Source organism: Pinus tabuliformis, chromosome 8, assembly GCF_031772625.1.
Source record: "Pinus tabuliformis cultivar Carrire ecotype Pingquan chromosome 8, CPIR1, whole genome shotgun sequence".
NCBI classification, from domain to species: domain Eukaryota; kingdom Viridiplantae; phylum Streptophyta; class Pinopsida; order Pinales; family Pinaceae; genus Pinus; species Pinus tabuliformis.
Window position 1 is genome coordinate 1375827999 of NC_142294.1, and position 22172 is coordinate 1375850170.

Below are 22172 nucleotides of genomic sequence, written 5' to 3' on the forward strand. Positions count from 1 at the left end.
AACAAGTAGGAGAAGTAACATTAGTTTGTTGCAGTAGGAATTTCGCTTGAGGAATTTTCACATTGTATCGGAGCTGCAAGTGAAGCAAGAAGAGCAGAACTGGTAGATCCAGCGTTGAGCAGAAGGAGGAAATCGAAAAGCTACAGGAGGCAGTAGTTCGAAACCCCAAAGGGTTTGCACAGTTATTAGCTGGAGGACTGAAATTTCAAGGCAATCCCTCTCTGAGAGAGTTGATGGAGATAAAGGCTTCTAGATCGAATTTTTGACAGGGTAGAGGGAGCAGCGCTGAAGCCTCAATGTGAGGAGAGCGGGTGGGACGCAGATTTTTCTGCAGGCAAGTTGTTGGGCAGAAAATCGTCAAAAGAAAGAGGAGAAACACGGTTGAGGGAATTTATTCCTTAGAGAATTCCTAGCCAAGGAATTCGAATTCTCTAGAGTTGAGCAGCAGCAAGGGGAAGTAGTTTTACTAGCTCTAGCAAGGAATGCGTAGGCTAAACCAGCAGCAGAATAGAGGAGAGAGGAGATTTTCAGCATTTGTGGCAGAGATGGCAACCAGTGGCTTGAGGGATCATGACAAGTTGGACGGAGCATCCAATTATGTCATCTAGAAGGCTAGAGTATCATTCCTTCTAGATGAGCATGCCCTCAAGACATATATCAACAACGTGGGGGCTATGTCTGCAAATGCAAACGCATTGAAGAAGTACATATCAGAAATGGCGAAGGCCAAAAGGATGATCCTTGATGGAGTAAAGGATCATGTAGTGTGTCATGTCGCTAGTAGAGGCATTGCTAAGAAGATGTGCGATGCATTGGCCACGTTACATCAGGAACCTTTCGAGCAGCGGAGGATGTACTTGGAGCAGAAGTTGATATCTGCTCAGACGCAGAAGAGGGAAAGTGTGGATCCATTCCTCACGAAGCTTAAGGAGACACGTGATGAATTATCTATTGCAGGGCATACACGTCGGGATTTAGAGTTGGTTAGACTGTGTTGAAGGAAAGTGTAACTAGGTTCGGTCTTCATAAATGTACTTTTGATATTTGTACTTATTCAAGAAAAGAAATATTATTTTATAATATATGTCAATGAATTTCTTGCTCATTGAAGTAGGTCTAGCACATGTCAAAGTGCTATAGGTGAATGGTGAGTCAAATAGTAAAAAGGAAAAGTTGAAGGCCTTAAGGGCATGTTACACCACGTATAAATATATATTAAAGTCAAAGGGAAAACCTCTTAGCAAAGTCAAGTCGACTCCTATGTTATGGCACCATCAAGAAGCTCCTTCAAGCATGCTACACCACCATGGAAACTATCTGAAGTCTTCTCAGAAATCAGCCACCAAACTGCCCTCAAAGTCGGCCTACAATTAAGGTAACAAGTCGGCCTTCTAGTCGGCCTAAATGGAGGGACAATCCTCTATTTATAGAGGTTGTCCACTCCAAATAGAACACACTACTTGAGCTCTGAAATCCGCAAGGAAAAGAGGACAAGAGGAACGAAGGAAGCCGAGGAAAAGGGTCTACAAGGTGCAGCAAAGTAAGAAGAAAGGACAGCGAAGGTAAAGGATTGTTTTCTAGGGTAAACACAGTCACACATGCAAGGAAATGAAGGATAGTTTGCGGCCATATCAACAGTAAGATCACAGCTCTATATTCCTCCTTGTTTGGGCTAGTAACTAGGCCTACAAGGCCTCCTACTCCAGCGTGGAAGAAAGACACTCAAGCGAAGAAGAGAAGGGCAGATAACACCCAATAATCCTCCCACATGTGCAAGAAACTAGGGCAACAGAACAGTCATACACTCAAGAAGGATCTCGATTGGTCAAAGTTGAAGTATACTTGAGCAAGGGATAGAAGAGGAACACCTCATCTAGAATACTCACTCAAAGAAGGTCTATCTCTAGACAAGATTCATAGTAAGAGAATGAAGTGCTGGAGAACAAAGTGTCGGAAGAAGTGTCGGGAATAAGGTGCAAAAAGAAGGAAGGACTTGACTTGTGCTTGGAGGATACTCTTGTCAGGGGTCTAGGGTTTGGCATTGATCAATAGAAGCTTCAATAAGAGAAATTCACTAAAGGGTTTTCCTCTCAAGAGAAAAGAGGTTCTAGCCCCAGCAGAGAGCCAATATCTTGTGTTCTTGTTCTTATGTTTTGGTAGTAGTTTGATGAAGTACACACACATGCATTAATAGGAAGAAGAAGAAGATTAAGCTAACAAGAAAAGTAAAAAGACTCCACAAATTGTAATCAACTAATGAAGAATCACACTACACTACTTTGCCCTGTATTCTTCAACATGGTATTAGAGGGTAGGTGACACATCAAGGAAAGGGAAACTCAAGAACACTCAGCAAGGAGAAGCATCTACAAAGTTGAAGCATCCAGCCTAGAAGTCTCAATCACTTCAAGAACAAGAAGGGTCTACAATCCATCATTCATCAAGGAGGTCTATAAAGCTAGAAGAAGAGCCTTACATAGAGGCACCTACAAAGAAGAGCAGATTGATGCAAGACCTACATCAAGCTACAAGTCTTCAAGCAAATTTCATAACCAAGCAAGTCCACTTGGAGAAGCCAACTTGAAGAACATCAAGATCCAAGGAAGACAAGCCATCAAGCCTTCAAGGAGGAAGCAAATCCACCACATCTCAAAATCTATCAAGTAAGTACATGTCCCCTTTTGAATATACATCAAGGAAAGCAATAAATTGGTAGGTACCAATAACTTTCTTGCATGGAAGAAGAGGACTGATCTACTTTTCAAGAACAATGAACTCCTAGAACATGTCAAAGAGAATATCACTATCCCTGCTAAGGAACAAACTCAGGCCTTAGCCAAGTACAATAAGGATGAGACAAGAGCTCAAAGGATTCTAATAGAAGCAATCAAACACTCTCTCATTCCCTATGTCTCCAAATTTGAGACATCGAAAGAAATTTATGATAAGCTAGTAGAGCTATTCTCAATCTCAACCACCAAAGAAGTAATATCTCTAAGGAATGAATTGTACAAGATGAAGATAACAAATGAAGGAATAACTCCCTACTTCATGAAAATCTCTGAAATGAGAGATCAACTTCAAGATCTTGGGGAAGTCATTACAACTATAGTACTCAATGCTCTACTTGAGGATTGGGGCAACTTGAAATCAAGCATATATGCCAAGAAGGAAGCAACCACTCTCAGTGAAATGTGGTCTCTATGCAGGACAGAGGAAACCAGACTTAAGGCAAAATAATATGTGGGATCAAAGGAGCAAGCATTTGCTACCATGGCCAAAACAAAGGGTGCATTTGGCAAGTTTGGTCCATGAAGAACAAACAACAAAGACATGTCCAAAATCCAATGTTTTGGATGCCAAGAATATAGACACTACAAAAGGAATTGTCCTAAACTTATGAAGGACGACAACAACAAAAGAAAGAGGGAAGAAGCTCACATAACTCAAGAGGTGAGAGAAGAAGGAAAGACGGAAAAGAAGGAAGATCCTCTGGATCTCTACTCTGACTAGGTCAAACTCGTTACTTCTAGTCTTCTTTCAAAGTTTTGAGTAGTATAGGAGCATGTAGGATTAAGATTAATATTGCATGGCTAAAAACATCCTCTAGAATCTAGAAGCATGATGTACATAAAGTTCTAGATACTCATGAAGATGTAGATTTATGATAAGAACAAAAATGCATGAGTAGAAATATCTTCTAGAATATAGGAGCATGGCAAATATAGCTCATGATATTCATGTAGAAGAAGCATACCTGTATAGGACCTCATCCATGATAAAAGAAGATTGATCATGATTAAGAATCTTAGAATACCTCCATCATAAAAAATAAAAATAAAAACACTTGCAAGGCAAGGGTCTCTAAGATCCTATAATGGAATCTTCAAAAGAAGGTTCATGAACCAAAGCAGATGTGTCATTGGGAATCCCATTTATGGGATTCAAGAAAAGAGATGATATGTAGGCAAACTAAGATGAAGCAATAAGGGCCACACCAAAGGATGATCAAAGGAGAATCAAGATGAGGTATGTACATTAAATTTTAGTCATGTTATCTTTTGTATATTATTGAGTCATGGGATAGTTCTATAACATGATCAAGCATCAAAGAATCTCTTTCACCAAGAACATGCTCAAAGGCATGTACCACAATGCAATGAAGGCCAACGAAAGACTATGCTCACATAAGGAGTATAAGATTGCAGACTAAGAAGCAAGAATAAATGATGACAAGTCCAGGAAACAAGTGATGAAGGAATGCTCTCACAAGAAGCATTAGATGGTCGACCTATCTATCTAATAAGAAGCAACTGAAGAAAGAGATCAAGCATGTGGAAGAACACCATAATCACCGAGAATCACTATTTGACAAGATACTTTGAAGATATATCCTGAAAGAAGGCAAGACAACTCTGATAAAGGAAGAAAGGACCCTTGACACCTATGAAGGCCTTGGATATATAAAAGATGCAGATAATTGATTCTACTCTACGAAGATGTCGTGATGAAGAAACCATCCAGCAAAAGGTAGTGTTGAAGCAATATCAGGATGAAGTCATGATGGGCTACTAGGTCGAAGCATGTAAACAAGCAATTACAATGAAGCATCCATGATAAGAATATTCTTAAGCATGGACAAGATGACAAAGCAGTAGCCAACATGACAAGAAAACCTAATGTATGACTTGAACACCACTTTCCTTGAAGGAAACAATGACATGACAAACCAAGGAGGAAAGTGAAGGATGGATGGTGCCCTACCTAGAAGAAGTTCAATCAAAGAGTTCATGACATCAAGAAAGGAAGGAAATCAAGCAGTTGAAGGACCCACGCAGAAGAAGTTGTTGATGAAGGAAAAAGTCCCCAATTAAGAGGGAGCTCTGACAGGTGATCAAGAGGGAGTTTTGGATCACCTCTGATTACAAAGGACTGAAAATTGTGTTTTCCATTTCATGGGTCATGCACTAGACCAGGACTAATAGTCGTAAGTCTAGATGAAGGCCATGAATGGAAATGTAAACACAAGATAGACACAACATTCTTGTCTTCACTTCGGAAGAAAGAATGGGAGGATTAGGTAATTATTTGGCATCTGATACTCTTTGAAGATGTGTAGGGCATCCAAGACAAGAGTAGGCAAGAGGACCAATATTCTTTGAGGGCTAGGAACCCAAGATAAGAATAGTCCTAAAAGGTCATACTCGGAGAACACTCGGCGGGTATGTACCTTGAGAGACAATGATGAAGGTGTCTATAAATCATTGGTCTCGCCAGCATTGTAGATCATGGTCTCGTAAAGAGATGGAGTTGTTAGTCAAGGCCTTGCACTATGACAATGTTGATGGATATGATGCTATAACAGATGGATTGTTAATCATGTTTCTCTTATGTGAATTCTTCAACATTGATAATAGCCAAACACCTTGAAATGTTGAATGAATACCTCCTTTAAGAGGTAATGTTAAAGGAAAGTGTAACTAGGTTCGGTCTTCATAAATGTACTTTTGATATTTGTACTTATTCAAGAAAAGAAATAGTATTTTATAATATATGTCAATGATTTTCTTTCTCATTAAAGTAGCTCTAGCACAGGTCAAAGTGCTATAGGTGAGTCAAATAGTAAAAAGGAAAAGTTGAAGGCCTTAAGGGCATGTTACACCACATATAAATATATATTAAAGTCAAAGGGAAAACCTCCAAGCAAAGTCAAGTCCACTCCTATTTTATGGCACCATCAAGAAGCTCCTTCAAGCATGCTACACCACCATGGAAACTATCTGAAGTTTACTCAACAAATCAGCCACCAAACTGCCCTCAAAGTCGGCCTACAATTAAGGTAACTAGTCAGCCTTCTAGTCGGCCTAAATGGAGGAACAGTCCTCTATTTATAGAGGTTGTCCACTCCAAATAGAACGCGCTACTTGAGCTCTGAAATCCACAAGGAAAAGAGGACAAGCGGAACAAAGGAAGCCGAGGAAAAGGGTCTACAACGTGCATCAAAGTAAGAAGAAAAGTCGGCGAAGGTAGAGGATTGTTTTCTAGGGTAAACACAGTCACATGTGCGACGAAATGAAGGATAGTGTATGGCCATATCAGCAGTAAGATCACAGCTCTATATTTCTGCTTGTTTCGGGTAGTAACTAGGCCTACAAGATCTCCTACTCCAGCGTGGAAGAAACACACTCAGGTTAAGAAGAGAAGGGCAGATAACACCTAGTAATCCTCCCACACGTGCGAGAAACTAGGGCAACAAAACAATCACACACTCAAGAAGGATCTTGTTGGTCAAAGTTGAAGTATATTTGAGCAAGGGATAGAAGAGGAACACCTAATCAAGAAGACTCACTCAAATAAGGTCTATCTCTAGACAAGATGTTGAATTTTCTAAGTCTATCCGTTTAAAAATTAATCTGTATTCTACGGGTATATTTCTTCTACTTGTAAATTCTGAACAAGTTATTTAAAACATTTCAATACCAAAATAAACACAATATAGTCACAACATATACAGATCATCAGCTAAAAGAAAACAAACACACAAGTGACACCGTTATTTTTGGACAAGTGTCCCCGGAGAAACCCAATGCGGGAAAACCGGTGCAGTTATTCTAAGGGTTTATTATCATGCAGTATTTCCTCGAGTACAACTCGGTGCCTAACCGACTCACTCGACAGAGAAAAATACACAACAACAATATCTCTATATTCGGAAACAGGTATTCAAAAAACCTGTCCCACGAAACCCTCTTTGACGACTCTGAAGCTCAACACTAGCCCTTCTGGCCTCTGCGTCAACCTCCTGCTGACCTGCGTCAACCCCAGGACCCTTTGTGTCAGCCCTCTGAGGCACTACGCGGCCTCTAGGACCCTCTGTGTCACTCGAGCAACCTTTGCGTGGATGATGCAGTCCGTCTGGCCTCTGTGCTGTCTATGTTGGCCTCTGCGCGGACTGAACTGGCTGCTGCTCTCGCTCTCTCTGCTTCTGTGTTGGTCTCTCAGTACTGACTCTACCTCTTTGTCCAGTACTCACTGCCCCTCGCTGCTGATCACTGATTCAGTTTTGCTTAGCAACCCCACTCTAGCAAAATGAATGACTGATCACTCTGGTGTGTTCTCCAACTGACCCTCAAGCCTCCTCTTATACTTTTCCTATTGGTCCTTCAACGGCCGAGATTAAATCTCTAATGAATGGCTAAGATTAGATTTGGCTTGATCCATGACTTTTGGAACCTTCTAACCCAATTTCATATTAATACCCATTAATATTTTATTTTTCCTAAGTTTAGACTTAGGAACTCCAATAAAAATATTAATTATTTTAATATCTCCCAAACCGGTTAGAATTTGCCCAAAGCATTTCTGGGTCTTGGAGATCTCATGTGCTTTAGCCTCTCCACCAAGTTTCATGGCTAGAGCACATCCGATGCTACCCCAAATCAACACTCCCTCTTAGTGAGGACTGTGCTCTGGTAATACTCCTCACTGAGCATCACTCTGATCATCTGGCACCAATACCTGTGCTGATGCTAGGCCTCCCTGTCTAACATCCTCTGCACTGCTACATCCTGTACCGTTGCCCATGTCCCTGCCACTACCACTACTGCATCCGTACGACAACTCCCTCTACATCCATGCTACTGCTGGTCTATCCTCCCAACACTGCATCCCCCTCTCGTCATGTTGCAGCGTGCTACTACACTGCAACTGAGTTACGAAGAAGTAAGTAACTGATCCACCCAACTTCTGACATCCCTGTCAAGCTAGAAACACTCCCGATGCTGAATCTCTCTTTGCCACTAACAAGTGCTCCCTCTACCGGCCTCTGCGTTGCTGCAACAACTCCCTACATCTCACACTATTGCAAAGCTCTTTGTGCCATCCTGCATTGTTGCAACACTCTTATGCCTCTCGCACTGTTGCAACCTGCTAACCTCACATTGTCTGGGGACACCTACACTGTAGCACTCTTTGCCACTTCATCTGCATCTATTTCTACCTACATCCGCCAGTCCTGTTACTCCTCTTCAGGGCTCTCGTAGCAAGGTATAATCCAAGAGGTTGGGTACCTCAAGGATCCTGCCCCTCATCGCCTATAGTCCTCCTGACTACAGCTCAATGCCTCCCCACTTCCTCTCAAGTAGCACATGAGCACTCATGGCACAATCATCATCCTCCTCGACTTCTTTCTCCGCCTTCATTGGTGCTACCTTAGACTCAGAAGCCTCTCCCTTGTTCTTCTTCCCCGGACACTGATTCACATAGTGACCCAGTCCCCCATAGTGGAAGCACTTGACCTTGGAGAGGTCCTTCTTCTTCCCCTTCTCCTGCTTTCTCGTAGATGCCAGAGCCTCTTCCTTCTTGATCCTGACCCCTTTGCTGCTACTTCCCATCTTGGTCAGCCGTATAATCTCTTCTTGACGAAGAGCCACCCACAATTCTTCCCAATCTGGAAGACTCGCCCTATCCAGTATGCTTTGCACAAATGTCTCCCACTCCTCGAAGACTGCGTTAAGTGTGGTCCTCAGCATCAACTCTTGATCTGGCTTGGACCCTATGGAAGTCAGTTGGTCATGGATCTCCTTCAACCAAATGAAGAAGACATCTATCTACTCTCCCTTCTGCATCTAGTATGACCTTAGTTGATTCTCCAGGAGCTTCTTCCTCTGCACAGAAGTATACTGGTACAATGTCTTAAAAGTGTCCCACATCTCCTTTGTCATTTCCTTCTCGACAATATGTTGGACCACATGATCCTTGACTCCATCAAGGATGATGCACTTTGCCTTAGTCATTTCCTCCTCGTACCTTTCATTAGCTACTGGGTCAACTGGGACAGCCATTACTCTCAAGGCGAAGCCCTTGATACGATGTCTGTCTAGAATGGACAAGATCCTGACCTTCCAAACCATAAAGTTGGACGCTCCGTCCAGCCTGTCCTGATCTCTCAACCCATTCACGGCCATCTCTCTGCACTTCTCTATCGAGTCCTCCGAATCTCTCTACTTCCCACATGGAAGTTCTTGGTTCGACTCTTGTTGGATCTCTCTACTTCCCATCTGAAAGTTATCAGTTTGACTCCTCCGAGTCTCTCTACTTCCCCTCTGGAAATTCTCAGTTCGACTCTTGCTAAGTCTCTCTACTTCCCGTCTGCAAGTTCTCAGTTCGACTCCTCCAAGTCTCTCTACTTCCCGTCTGGAAGTTCTCTTATGGACTCCCTCTGAATCTTGATTTCCCTCCTGGAAATCCTTCTGCCAATCGTCAAGTTGCCCCTCTCTGATCGTCTATGCAACTGCAACACTGATCTGGATTCCTTGGCTAGAAATCCACCTCGGCAGCAACTCCCTTACCTTGGTTTTTCCCTATTAGGTATTGTTCTAACCACAGTACCCCACTAGCTTCACTCCTGCAAACTGTCCACAACTTCCTTTGCCCTAGCCACTGAAGGATTGAGCATCTTGGCTCTGGAAAATCCCAACACCAACAAAACAGCTCCCTCAGCCAACTGCATCAGCCCTCCTGGCCTCTGTGTGAACCTGTTTTTGCCCTCCTCGGCCTCTACGCTGGCCTCTCTTAGGCGCGAACTGATGACGTAATCCCTTTGCGTCAACCCTTCCTCTATCACTTTCTGCAAGGATCAACTTTGTCACTCCGGACAGCTGAATCTACTGCAAATGCTCTGCTCAGCCAACGCCTTCATCTCTCCTATGATTTGCAACCTCCCTCTGATACCATGTTGAATTTTCTAAGTCTATCCGTTAGAAAATTAAACTTTATTCTAGTGGTTTATTTCTTCTACTTGTAAATTCTGAACAAGCTATTTAAAACATTTAAATATCGAAATAAACACAATAAAGTCACAACATCTACAGATCACACAATAGAGATCACAACATCTACAGATCACCAGCTGAAAGAAAACAAACACACAAGTGACACCGTTATTTTTGGACAAATGTCCCTGGAAAAACCCAATGCGGGAAAACCGGTGCAGCTATTCTAAGGGTTTATTGTTATGCAGTATTTCCTTGAGTACAACTCGGTGCCTAACCGGCTCACCCGACAGAGAAAAATACACAGTTGCAATACCTCAATATTCGGAAATAGGTATTCAGAAAACTTGTCCCACGAAACCCACTTCGATGACTCTGAAGCTTAGCGATGGCCCTTCTGGCCTCTATGTTAGCCCCAGGACCCTCTGCGTCTGCCCTCTGAGGCACTGTGCAGCCTCTGGGACCCTCTACGTCGCTCCAGCAGTCTCTGCCTGGATGAAGCAATCCCTCTGGCCTCTGCACTGTCTCTACTAGGCTTTGTGTGGCCTGAACTGGCTACTGCTCTCCCTCTTTCTGCTTCTGCGCTGGTCTCTTAGTACTGTCTCTGCCTCTCTGTCCAATACTCACTGCCCCTCACTGCTAATCACTTATTCACTTTTTTTTAGCAACCCCGCTCTAGCAAAATGAATGACTGATCACTCTGGTGTGTTCTCCATCTAACCCTCAAGCTTCTTCTTACACTTTTCATGTTGGTCCTTCAACGGCCAAGATTAAATCTCTAATCAACGACTAAGATTAGATTTGGTTTGATACATGACTTTTGGAACCTTCTAACCCAGTTTTATATTAATACCCATTAATATTTTATTTTTCCCAAGTTTAGGCTTAGAAACTCCATTACAAATATTAATTACTTTAATATCTCCCAAACCAGTTAGAATTTGCCCAAACCATTTCTGGGTCTTGGAGATCTCATGTGCTTTAGCCTCTCCACCAAGTTTCATGGCTAGAGCACATTCGATGCTCCCCAAATCAACACAAGATTCATAGTAAGAGAACGAAGTGTCGGAAAGAGCAGGACAAGTTCTAGAGAACAAAGTGCTGGAAGAACAGTCGGGGAATAAGGTGTAGAAAGAAGGAAGGACTTGACTTTTGCTTGGAGGGTACTCTTGTCAGGTGCCTAGGGTTTGGCATTGATCAATAGAAGCTTCAATAAGAGAAATTCACTAAAGGGTTTTCCTCTCAAGAGAAGAGAGGTTTTGACCCTGGTAGAGAGCCAATATCTTGTATTCATGTTCTTATGTTTTGGTAGCAGTTTGATGAAGTACACACACATGCCTTAATAAGAAAAAGAAGATTATTAAGCTAACAAGTAAAGTAAAAAGACTCCACAAATTGTTATCAAGTAACGAAGAATAACACTACACTACTTTGCCCTAGATTTTTCAACAGACTGGTCCTCAATTCTGTCTCAGATGAGTGGCAGGTCTTTTTCCAGAGTATCCTGGGCAGAGCAGCGTTGCCCAATTGGATGAGATGTGGGCAGTTCTAAAACAAGAGGAGCTGAGGAGAGACTTAGTCAAGGTCAAACTTGACGGACGCAACAACAGTGGGTCGAAGCCCAAGGAGGAGAAGGATAATGTAGCCCTTGCATCGAAGGGATAGCAGGAGCAATGGAGACGTAAGAAAGACGTCTCGAAGATCAAGTGTTTCAGGTGTGGTGAGATGAGTCACTACACTACTCAGTGTTCTCTCAAGAAGAAGGACAAGGATGAGAAACACGATCCGAAGGTTGCACCCGCAAAGATCGAAGAGGAGTTCACCATGATAGCCAAGATACCTCCAGGAAAGATGTGGTCTGATTTGGAGTTGTAGTTCAAATGAGCTACAAATGGGCAGGATCCTTGAGGTTCCCACCTCTAGGATCATTTCCTTGCTACGGGAGCCCAAATCAGAAGTACAAAAATGGACTAGTGTTGGATGATGCAGAGGAGTGTCGGAGAGACAGTTGCAGTGGCTAGGAACGCCAGAGTCTAAGCAGCACAAAGAAAAGTTGGAAACAATGTAGATGGCAGAGCAAAGTTGGAAGCAATGCAGATGGCACAGAGCAAAGATCAGCAGCAGCGTAGTAGATTCAGAGGGTCAGTGTAGAGACTAGCCACAGTTAGGCTCCAGCGTTCATGTGGCATCATACTGAATACAATTAATTCAGTGATTTTGGGTGTTTTTCCATTATTGATTGAGTAGCAGCAACAATATGCAGTGCAGTGGCAGTTGGCAATGGTAGTGCTAGCAGCAACACAGATGCAGCACTTGAGAGGAAGTTGTAGTATGTATGCAATGTTGACAGTGGCAGTGTCAGCAGCAGTACAGTTGCAGCAGCAGCGCAATAGTTGGTGGACAACATGTCAAACATCAGCAACGCAGTAGTTGGTGGACAACATGTCAAACATCAGCAGCGCATATTGCTAGAGCACATTCCGAGTAGTATGCAGCAGCGTATATTGCTAGAGCGCATTCCTTGTTAAGAGGGAGTGTTGATTTGGGGTAGCATTGGATGTGCTCTAGGCCTCAAATTTTGCAGGAAGGCTTGGGCACATGTATTCCAAAGAACCCAGAAAGTGTTTTGGGAAATTCCACCCAGAGACAATTTTATTAAAATAATTAATATTTTTTAATGGGACCCTAAGTCTAAACTTAGGAAATTAAAAATATTAATGGGTATTAATATAATTGTGAGTGTAACTTCTAGAAGAAGACAAGGATCAAGCTAAAATGATCTTAGCCATTGATTATCTTTTAATCTGGGCCATTGAATGTCAACGAGAAGATTATTTAAGGCGACTTGAGGGTCATTTGGAGAACACACAGAGATCAAAAGATCGAATTTCTAAAGTGAGAAGTTCTCAGGAGGAAATTCTAATCAAGTAGATTTCTTGCAGTGAGGGGCAGTGAGTATCCGGAAGAAGGAAGTCTTCCTAGGCCGGAGTGTACGAGGCAGAGAGAGGGCAGAACGACGTCCAGAAAGAGGCAGACACTGGCCCACACAAAGCAGACGCAGTGGCAGCGCAAGCCTTAGAGGGAAGTCGAATTCCTGCTAAGGAAATCGAGTTTTAGTAGCAGGGAGTCGAGGTGTGAAACCGGGAGGCAGAGATTCGGATTTTTGCAGCCAACAGAGGATCCAGAGAAGGAGCAGCATGATACCCAGCAGGGGTGACACAAGAACTGCGTGGGAGTGACACAGTTCTGCACAGAGGGTACGCAGAGGCTCCAATTCAGCATGATCAGACTCAGATTCTCCCAGTGGTAGGATGAGAGCATTTCACCATTCGTTTTGTCCAGTTTCTCTCTGTATCAGATTGCTAGTTGAGCATCCAAGAATTGTACTCAGATTTACTACTGCATAATAATACAACCCTTAGATCTGTTGCACCAGTTTTCCCGCATAGGGTTTTTCTAGGGACATTTGTCCAAAAACTACGATGTCGTTTGTGTTGTATTTTCTTTCTTACACAATGTCTTGTTTCCGCATATATTTTAATTAAGTGAAGGCTGCAGTAGTATTTACTTCGATATTTACGATAGTACAGAGTAAATAGCTTTTACGGATTAACAAGTAGGAGAGGTAACATCAGTTTGCTGCAGTAGGAATTCTAGTTGAGGAATTTTCACAATATATATTAAAAGTGTTCCTTGGTTTTCTCCCGTTTGGGTTTCCACATAAAGATCTCGTGTACAGTGTGTGATGTTATGCATTGTTGAATGGTACAATTAACTTTTAATGTTTACATGATATGATTAAAATTGTTGAAAAGTGCAAGTACTGATTCACCCTATCTCTCAGTATTGGTGAATATTCTAACAAAAACATGACTTGGGTACAATTTAAGTATTCTAACAAAAACATGACTTGGGTACAATTTAAGTATCTTATTTTCTTAACCAAATTCTTAATAAAATCCTAAGCGTGTATATTCAAACATTTATTTGGATTTTTTTCTTGTACATCATTTAATTATGTTTGTAACGTATCTCTTCAAGCTTGTCGTCATTTCATCAAAGGGATTGATCAAGCAGTTTTCAGTATTAACTCTCAAATCTGGAAATTCCCCTTCACTATATATCATAAACCATATTTTGAGTTTAATCCACTAAATTCTTCATTATATTAGTATATAAGTTGATTGATATGATATGTTCTTACCTTACTAACGGTTAATCAATTCATAGCATTATATCACTAAGTAATTGGATCCTTTATGCTTTGTATGTTATATCTTTGTTCGATTTATTTATTTCATTGTTCTAGTAAGCCTTTGCATTTCTTGTTTAATCATTTTTAAAATTTACTTAAGCTCCCATTATAATCAATTGTACATCTAAAGGGATTACCCCTTTGGCCTCTTGAGGACCAGCCAAAAGTGAAGAGGACTTTCTATTGAGGTGATAATGATACAACTCCTACATGTTACCTTAAGGTGGCTTTTGGGATCAGGATTTTCCACCGAGATGCTAGTTTAGCTGTTAACATGACCCTAAGAAATACAAAAGGCCTGATGTCTCATAAATAAGTGTACAAAATAGTACAATGGTTAAGCTCCATTCAAATTGTTGATCATTTTGTACAGAAAAATGAAATTAATATGATATTGTTTCTTATCATTCTACAATATAACCACGCAGCATAAATTATGCATTTCCATTTCAAGCATATAATATTCTCAAAGTCCTCTTCAGCAATAATTATTGTGATTTCAAATTAAAAGTATTAAGAATGCATACCTCATAATATGAAATAGATACAGGCTCCTTAAATTGAATTGTTCTAGATGAATTCGAAACATAAGAAAGCAACATTATGCCTTCGCAACACAACTTTTGAGAAACCACTTTAAAGGGCATAAAGAAAGCCTCCTTACAACTGCAACAAAAGAAAGGTGACCATAAGAAAACTAGAACGAACCCTAATAGGGCAAATAAGTTACCCTACAATAGCATAATCCAAGCAAACAAAAGGGCAGAAACGTGTAAATGGAAAGGCACAGACACAATGATTGAAAATATCAACTGATTATAGCAAAATGAACCAATCCCAGAGGATTGGAAGTGACCTTGTTATCACCCAAGAATTCTAATATGAAAGCTAAGAGGAGAACAGATGACTGTAAGATTATGAGCCAATATCACCTTCCTCAAATCCTCTCTCACTTTGAATCAGTGCTTTGCCAACCGTAAGGGTACTTTCCAAAGTCATCTAACATTTTCCATTGAAATGTAATGGGTTTTTCTCAGCCTAAATCTGGATTTATTAGTTCTTGTTATATATAATTTAAAAAACAAAAAGAAATCACCAAGAGCAATTGTTTGGGCACCAAACTAGAAAACATTAATTAATCATAAATCATAAAACATGGAATAGACACTACAACTTTCACAAATTAACGACTATTTACACCTATCTATGCAACAAAGGTTCAGATCAGCAAGTTAAGTCAGCTGAAAAGAACGTAGGAAACACTTGTGATCAATTTTTCATGCTTGATAGCAAGCAACCCCTTCACTTCCTCGCTGATTTACTTGCTGGTTGCAAAAATATTTGTTAGAATTTTTCCTTGATTTATGATTTTAATTAATGAAATGGATGGTGTTGTAGCGGCTGCAACACCATCCAAAATTTTGGCTTGCATCCAAATTTCAGAGCCTTCCTTGGTTTTTCCTTTGATGGTTGCAAACACTCAAGTTCACCCCATGAGCTCTTGTGAAGTCTTTTCACCTTTTTTGCTTGTTTGACCAGCGGTTGTCTTTCAGTGTAGTCCTGACAATGAACTTAGGCTCTGGTGTAGACCCCACAAAAGTCAGCTAGCTCAAATCCCTTGCAACCTGAGAAGGAAGGGATCGATTTCTTCTCCCTTCTACATCTGATACTGTCTCAGTTGGTTCTCAAGCAACATCTTCTGTTGAACGAAAGTTCCCTCTTACAAGGTGGTCAATGCCTCCCACATTTCCCTTACTATTTCCTTTTCAGCAATATGTGGGATCACATGATCCTTGACCCCGTCCAAGATCATACACTTCACCTTCGCTTTAGCCTCCTTGTATTTCTTGAGAGGATCAAGATCGACCAGTACAGCCAGCACTTCCAAGGCATAATTCTTGATGCAATTACTGTTCGAGACAGCTAGGATCCTAGCCTTCCAGATGACAAAGTTGGATGCTCCATCAAACCTGTCCTGATCCCTTAGTCCATTGACTGCCATCTCTGCTCAAATAAGTGTATAACAGGTTCTTTTCTCCCTCTCTTACTGCTGTCGCAGCAAGACTCGAATCTGGATTTCATTGGTGCTAGAAACCCTCTAAGGAACAAGTTCTTTCCAGACTCCCTCTGAGTTATGATTTCCTTCACGAAAATCCTCCCGTCAAATAAAATCGAATCACCCCTTCTCCAATCCTCCTTTGCTGTTTCTCAACAACCCGGACTTAGATTTCTTTTGGCAAGAAATTCGTCAAGGCAGTGACTCCCTCTACCTCAGTTTTGTCTCCATAGACATTGTTCTGCAACAACAGTCACTGCGTCCCGCCAGCACCACAAATCGAATCTGCATTGCTCCTACTACCTTGGCAACTGACTGATCTGAGCCCCTCAAGCTCTGCATTGGCCCAGAGAGCTGACGTAGTCACTGCGTGGGCTCCTCTTGGTTGTTGTGTCTCCTCCTCCTGGCTCAGAAAGCTGACGCAGGCACTGCATGAGCTTCTACGTCACTCCTTCAGCTGCTCTTCTGGCTCTGAAACAACATTGTCACTCGGGACAGTTGCCTCTCTGTAGCAGATTGGTTGGATCTCCTGGCAAATGGCTTCAGTATCCTATGATCTGCAATGCTCTGATACCATGTGAAAATTTCTAAATCTATACAAACATAAATCCTACTAAAGTCACTGGTTTATCATCTCCTACTTGTTATTTCATTCAACAAGTTATTTAATTACAAACAATGATAAAAAATATTACTACAGGGTACTAACATACAAATCATAAACTGAAACAATAGATGAGACAAACACACAAGAGACACCGTTATTTTTGACAACACGTCCCTGGAAAAACCCAATGCGAGAAAATCGGTGCAGTAAATAGAGGGTTTGTATTATTAAGCAAGCAGAATCTGAGTACAACAAGTTGCCTCGCACACCAGCTAACCTTTCAGAGAAGTCTTGGCTGCAAGAAATACATACAAGGGTTTACCTTGTTCTCCAAGTCACAATTGATCCACTATATGGCCTGACTCCAACAAACACTGTGAAAGCCTAGCGCAATCACTGTTTGGGCCAACGTCTTGGCTCTAGGAGATTGCATCACCCCTTCTGCTAGATCGATTTGTTGGAGAAAGACTATTGTTCATCCCTCCCGGCCCAAACCTCGTTTCTCCAACAAAATCTCGAACTTCTGACGAATATCCTACACTGCCACTACAAGAGACCCTCTGTTTGGGCCAACGTCTTGGCACTAGGAGATTGCATCACCCCTTCTGCTAGATCGATTTGTTGGAGAAAGACTATTGTTCATCCCTCCCGGCCCAAACCTCGTTTCTCCAACAAAATCTCGAACTTCTGACGAATATCCTACACTGCCACTACAAGAGACCCTCTTACCCTGTGGCAGCACTGTGTGAGCCCCTTCCTAGGCTGCATAGGCCTCTACGCAGCCTCTCTAATGCTATTGATGCCTCTCTGTCTGGTACTCTTTGTCTCAGAACTCCTTTCTGATCCAAATCTCTGCTTATGCCCCTCTTGCTGCAACTCAGATCACTAGTTCGATTTTCTCAGCAAACCACGTCCTCGAAAAATTGAATTGATTTGATCACTCGATGTATCTCCAACTAACTCTCAAGCCTCCTCTTATACTTTTCTTGTTGACAAATCAACGACCAAGATGAAGTTCCTAATCAACGACTAAGATTAAAACATACTTGATCCTCGTCTCTTAGAAGCTTCGCTCCAGGTGGAATTTCTCCAAACAATTTCTGGGTCTTGGAGATCTTATGTATTCTAGCCCCTCCACAAAATTTCAGAGCTAGAGCACATCTGATGCTACCCCAAAATCAACATTTGGCAGTTCCCCTACTAAATATCCTGCACTGTTCCTAGAAAATTGCGCAGTCATGACCAACAGTCTGTTGATTTGGGGTAGCATTGGATGTGCTCTAAGCCTCAAATTTTGCAAGGCGGCTTGGGCACATGCATTCCAAAGAACACAGAAACCATTTTGGTAAATTCCACCTAGAGACTATTATATTAAAATTAAAATAACTAATATTTTTAATGGAGTTCCTAAGTCTAAACATAGTAAAATCAAAATATTAATGGGTATTAATCTAATGGTGGGTGAATCTTCTAGATAAAGACGAAGATCAATGTGAAAATTTCGAAACAGGAATTCTATTACTACAGCAACAAATTTATTTTACCTAGTTAATTCTCAATAAGTTAATTATGAAATTCCTTCAGTAAATATTAAAATAAATTCTGCTGCAGATATCACGCCATTATACAAAAACAAATATATGCACAAGAATCAAACACATTAACACAGTTATTTCTGGACAACTGTCCCCGAAAAAACCCAATGTGGGAAAATCGGTGCAGCAGAGGAGGGTTTTATTAATCTTCAGCAATAATCGCTTTTACAAAAAAAAATTGCATAGACACTAGGAGAAAACACATGAGACTTTTCTCTGAGACTTTCTGACACCCTGCAGGACTTCCTTTCCCTACTGCATTAGTCTGCGTGCTCTTTCCTTCTCTGCGTCATCCACTGAATCTCTGTGCTCTGCATCTCCCTCTGCATTGTCTCTCAAAGTCCCTGCACAATCTCTTCTGAGCTCCCTGACTGCTGCTAATCACCCCCTCTTCCTCCACCCTACAACTCTCCCCCTAAAATCGATTTCACCCTCAGTGAAAATCGATTTTCCTTGGGATACTGAATATCTGCCAATGTGTTTCCAAATGACCCTCAAGTCTTCTCCTATAATTTTCCTGTTGACGAATCAACGACCGAGATTAAGTCTCTAATCAACTGTTGAAATTAAAATAGACTTGATCCTCGTCTCTTAGAAGCTTCTCATCCTTATCTTTATTAATACCCATTAATATTTTTATTTTCCTAAGTTTAGACTTAGGAACCCATTAAAAATATTAATTATTTTAATAACTCCTCATCTAGAAGGGATTTCTCAAAACGACTTCTGGACCTTGGAGATCTTATGTGCTTTAGCCTCTCCACCAATTTTCATGGCTAGAGCACATTCGATGCTACCAAAAATCAACAATCAAGTCAAAATGATTTGAGCCTTTGATCAGGAGTTAATCTAAGTCGCTGGTTGTCCAAAAAGAAGATATAACAAGGGGCTTGAGGGTCATTTGGAAAATACACTGGGAGATCAAGAGATCGAATTTCTAAAGTGAGAAGTTCTTAGGAGGGAATTCTGATCAAAGAGATCTTTTGCAGTAGAGGGGCAGGGACAGTGATCCGGAGGAAGATTTCTAGATCTGAACAGGCAGTCGCAAGAGGTTGAGTTATTCCTAGTGCAAGAACTCGCGAGTGCACGAACGCGTGCGTTAATCCCAGTGCAGGAACTCGCGCATGCAAGAGCACGCGAATGCAGGAACGCACAAGTGCAGAAACTCGCGAGTGCAGGAACGCGCAAGTGTAGGAACTCACAAGTGTAGGAACGCGCAAGTGCAGGAACGCGAGTGCAGGAACGTGCAAGTGCAGGAACGCACAAGTGCAAGGACGCGAGTGCGGGCAACATGAGTGTCGGGGTCGCTTAGGGAGTATCTCTACCAGATTTTTTACTATTTGGATTGCCAGTTGGGCATCCATAAATGTACTCAGATTTCACTGCTGCATAATAAAATAAAACCCTCACTGTTGCATTGGTTTTCCCAAGTTGGGTTTTTCCAGGGACATTTGTCCAAAAATAACAGTGTCCTAAGTGTTTGTATTTCCTTGCTCAGTTTCTATGTTTCAGAATCATATTTAATTTGGTGTAGGCTGCTTCAGTGATTTACTTCAATGTTTCAATAAGAAATCCGAAATAATATTGTAATGTAATTTACGATCTAGGTGAAGTAGATTCAGTTGGTTGCAGTAGAATTCCTGAGATTGTTAGAACTAGGAATATTCACACGGTATTGAAGGTGTTGATGTGCAACAAGAAGAGTAGATCTAGCACTAAAGCAAGGGCCAACTCGCTGCAGCAAGCAGCAGTTTGAATCCACTAAGGAATTGTGTAGTTCTAGCCAGGAGGGCTATACTTTCGTGGGTGTCTCTCTCTGAGTGAGTTGAAAGTGTTAAAATAGCAACAAGAAATGATAAAAATAGAATCCAGTATATTCCAATTTTAATTTGTCCTTGAATTAAAATTTGAATTTAGTCTTGCCAGTTGCTTGAAAAATAATTAATTAATTCATCTTGAGTTAATTAGTTGGAGAAATTCAAGTTAGAAGTCTTTGTGAAGTCATGCAACAGTTATCCCTTAAATTAAGGAGATTATCCCTTAATTAAGGAGATAAGGTTGAGTTGTATTTGAGTTGTAATTAGTTAGCTCAGTTTACTGAATTAAGTCTAGTTAAATTAGTTCCAAACAGTTTGAGGAACAAATTGTGAGTTCAATCAGTTAATGAAAGCATGCATCAAACTACTGTAATCTAGATCACTGAAGATTCTCTCATAAATAACTCATGCATGTCTATTCTGAGAAAGACCAAGTTGAGATTAAAGACAGGGACATTGTACTATCAGTTGTATGAGTTTTCCTATAAAGGAAACTCATCCATGCAGAAGGAGAAGGTTCCTTGAGGATTGCGCAATTTTACAGGGTGTGAGATCAGTGTGAGTGATCAGTGTTACACTTGGTAACAGTAGGATCACCCAGGAGAAACAGTTGTATGATAATCTTGATGTATTTCCACCTTGTATGATAATACAGATAGTGGGGCTTTTCGCTGAGGCTTTCCCTTGAGTATTCTTCTGTGTTTCATGTGCATTGATTCTTCTTCTAGTTATATGTGTTCTGCTTGATCTTGTTCAAATCTATTAAGCTTTCGCAAGTTTGATTGTAGAAGTAGATTAAAGTATTTTGCTTTAGTTATATTGCATTATCAGTTTATCTACAGTCAGAATTTCTACCGACAGAGAGATAAGACTATTGGATCGAGAATTTGCCAAGGCAGACAGAACCACGCAGAGAATCAGCACAGAGCTAGAGGGATGGAGTTTTCTACAACCTGAGTGTTGGGCATTAAAGTTGTCGGAAGAAGGAAGCAGAACAAGTTGGACAAAGCTTCCAACTACGTCATCTAGAAGGCTAGAATGTCCTTCCTTCTAGATGAGCATGCCCTCAAGACGTATGTTGATAATGTGGTAGTTGTCCCTGCAGATGCAGATCCGCTGAAGAAGAACAAAGCTAAAATGGCAAAGGCCAAGAGGATGATCCTAGATGGAGTCAAGGATCACGTGGTGTGCCACATTGCTAGCAGAGCAACTGCTAAGGAGATGTGGGATGCTTTGGCCACATTGTATCAGGGATCTTCTGAGCAGTGGAAGATGTACTTGCAACAGAAGTTGAGCTCTGCGCAGATGCATAAGGGAGAATGTGTGGATCCATTCCTCACAAAGCTGAAGGAGACCCGTGATGAGTTGTCGACTACAGGGCATACACCTCAAGATTTGGAGTTAGTGAGACTAGCCCTAAATTTTGTCTCGAATAAGTGGCAAGCCTTTGTCCATAGTTTCCTGGGCAGAGCAACATTGCCTAATTGGGATGAGATGTGGGCAGCTCTAAAACAAGAAAATTTGAGGAGAGACCTAGTCAAGGTCAGACTTGACAGAAGTAGCAGCAGTGGGTCGAAGCCCAAAGTAGAGGAGGAGGATAATACATTGCTTGCAACAAAGGGGCAGCAAAGGCAACAGAAACGAAAGGAGGACATCTCCAAGGTGAAGTGTTTCAGATGTGGCAAGATGGGTCACTATGCATCCCAGTGACCCTTGAAGAAAAAGGACAAGGATGAGAAGCGTGATTCTAAGGTTGCAACCGCAAAGATCGAACAGGAGGAGGAGTTCGCCATGACAGCGAAGATACCTCCAAGAGGGAGATGGGCTGATTTAGAACTGTAGTTCGATATCACCTTGCTACGGGAGCCCATGATCAGTAGTAGCGAGATGGAGGAGTTTTCAGTTGGTGCCATAGAATGTTGGAGCGACAAATGCAGTAGTTAGCAGCACCAGAACTTGAGCAGCGCAGAGCAAAGAGGCAGCAGTGCATGCAGGCACAATACAGACCTTCAGCGGCGCAGTGGCTTCAGAAGACAGTTTGGGAATAGCAGCAGTCAGGCTTTCAACAC

The 22172-nt window shown here is 41.6% G+C and overlaps 1 protein-coding gene across 1 annotated transcript in view; it reads right to left on the reverse strand.

Annotated features, from left to right (window-relative positions):
- The window catches only part of APC4 (Transducin/WD40 repeat-like superfamily protein), a 465104-nt gene that overhangs the window by 133848 nt on the left and 309084 nt on the right, over positions 1–22172 (reverse strand). The window contains exon 15 of the mRNA XM_089373770.1: positions 14556–14694. Coding sequence (XP_089229896.1) covers positions 14556–14694 — 139 coding nt within the window. The remainder of the gene's footprint in view (positions 1–14555; positions 14695–22172) is intronic.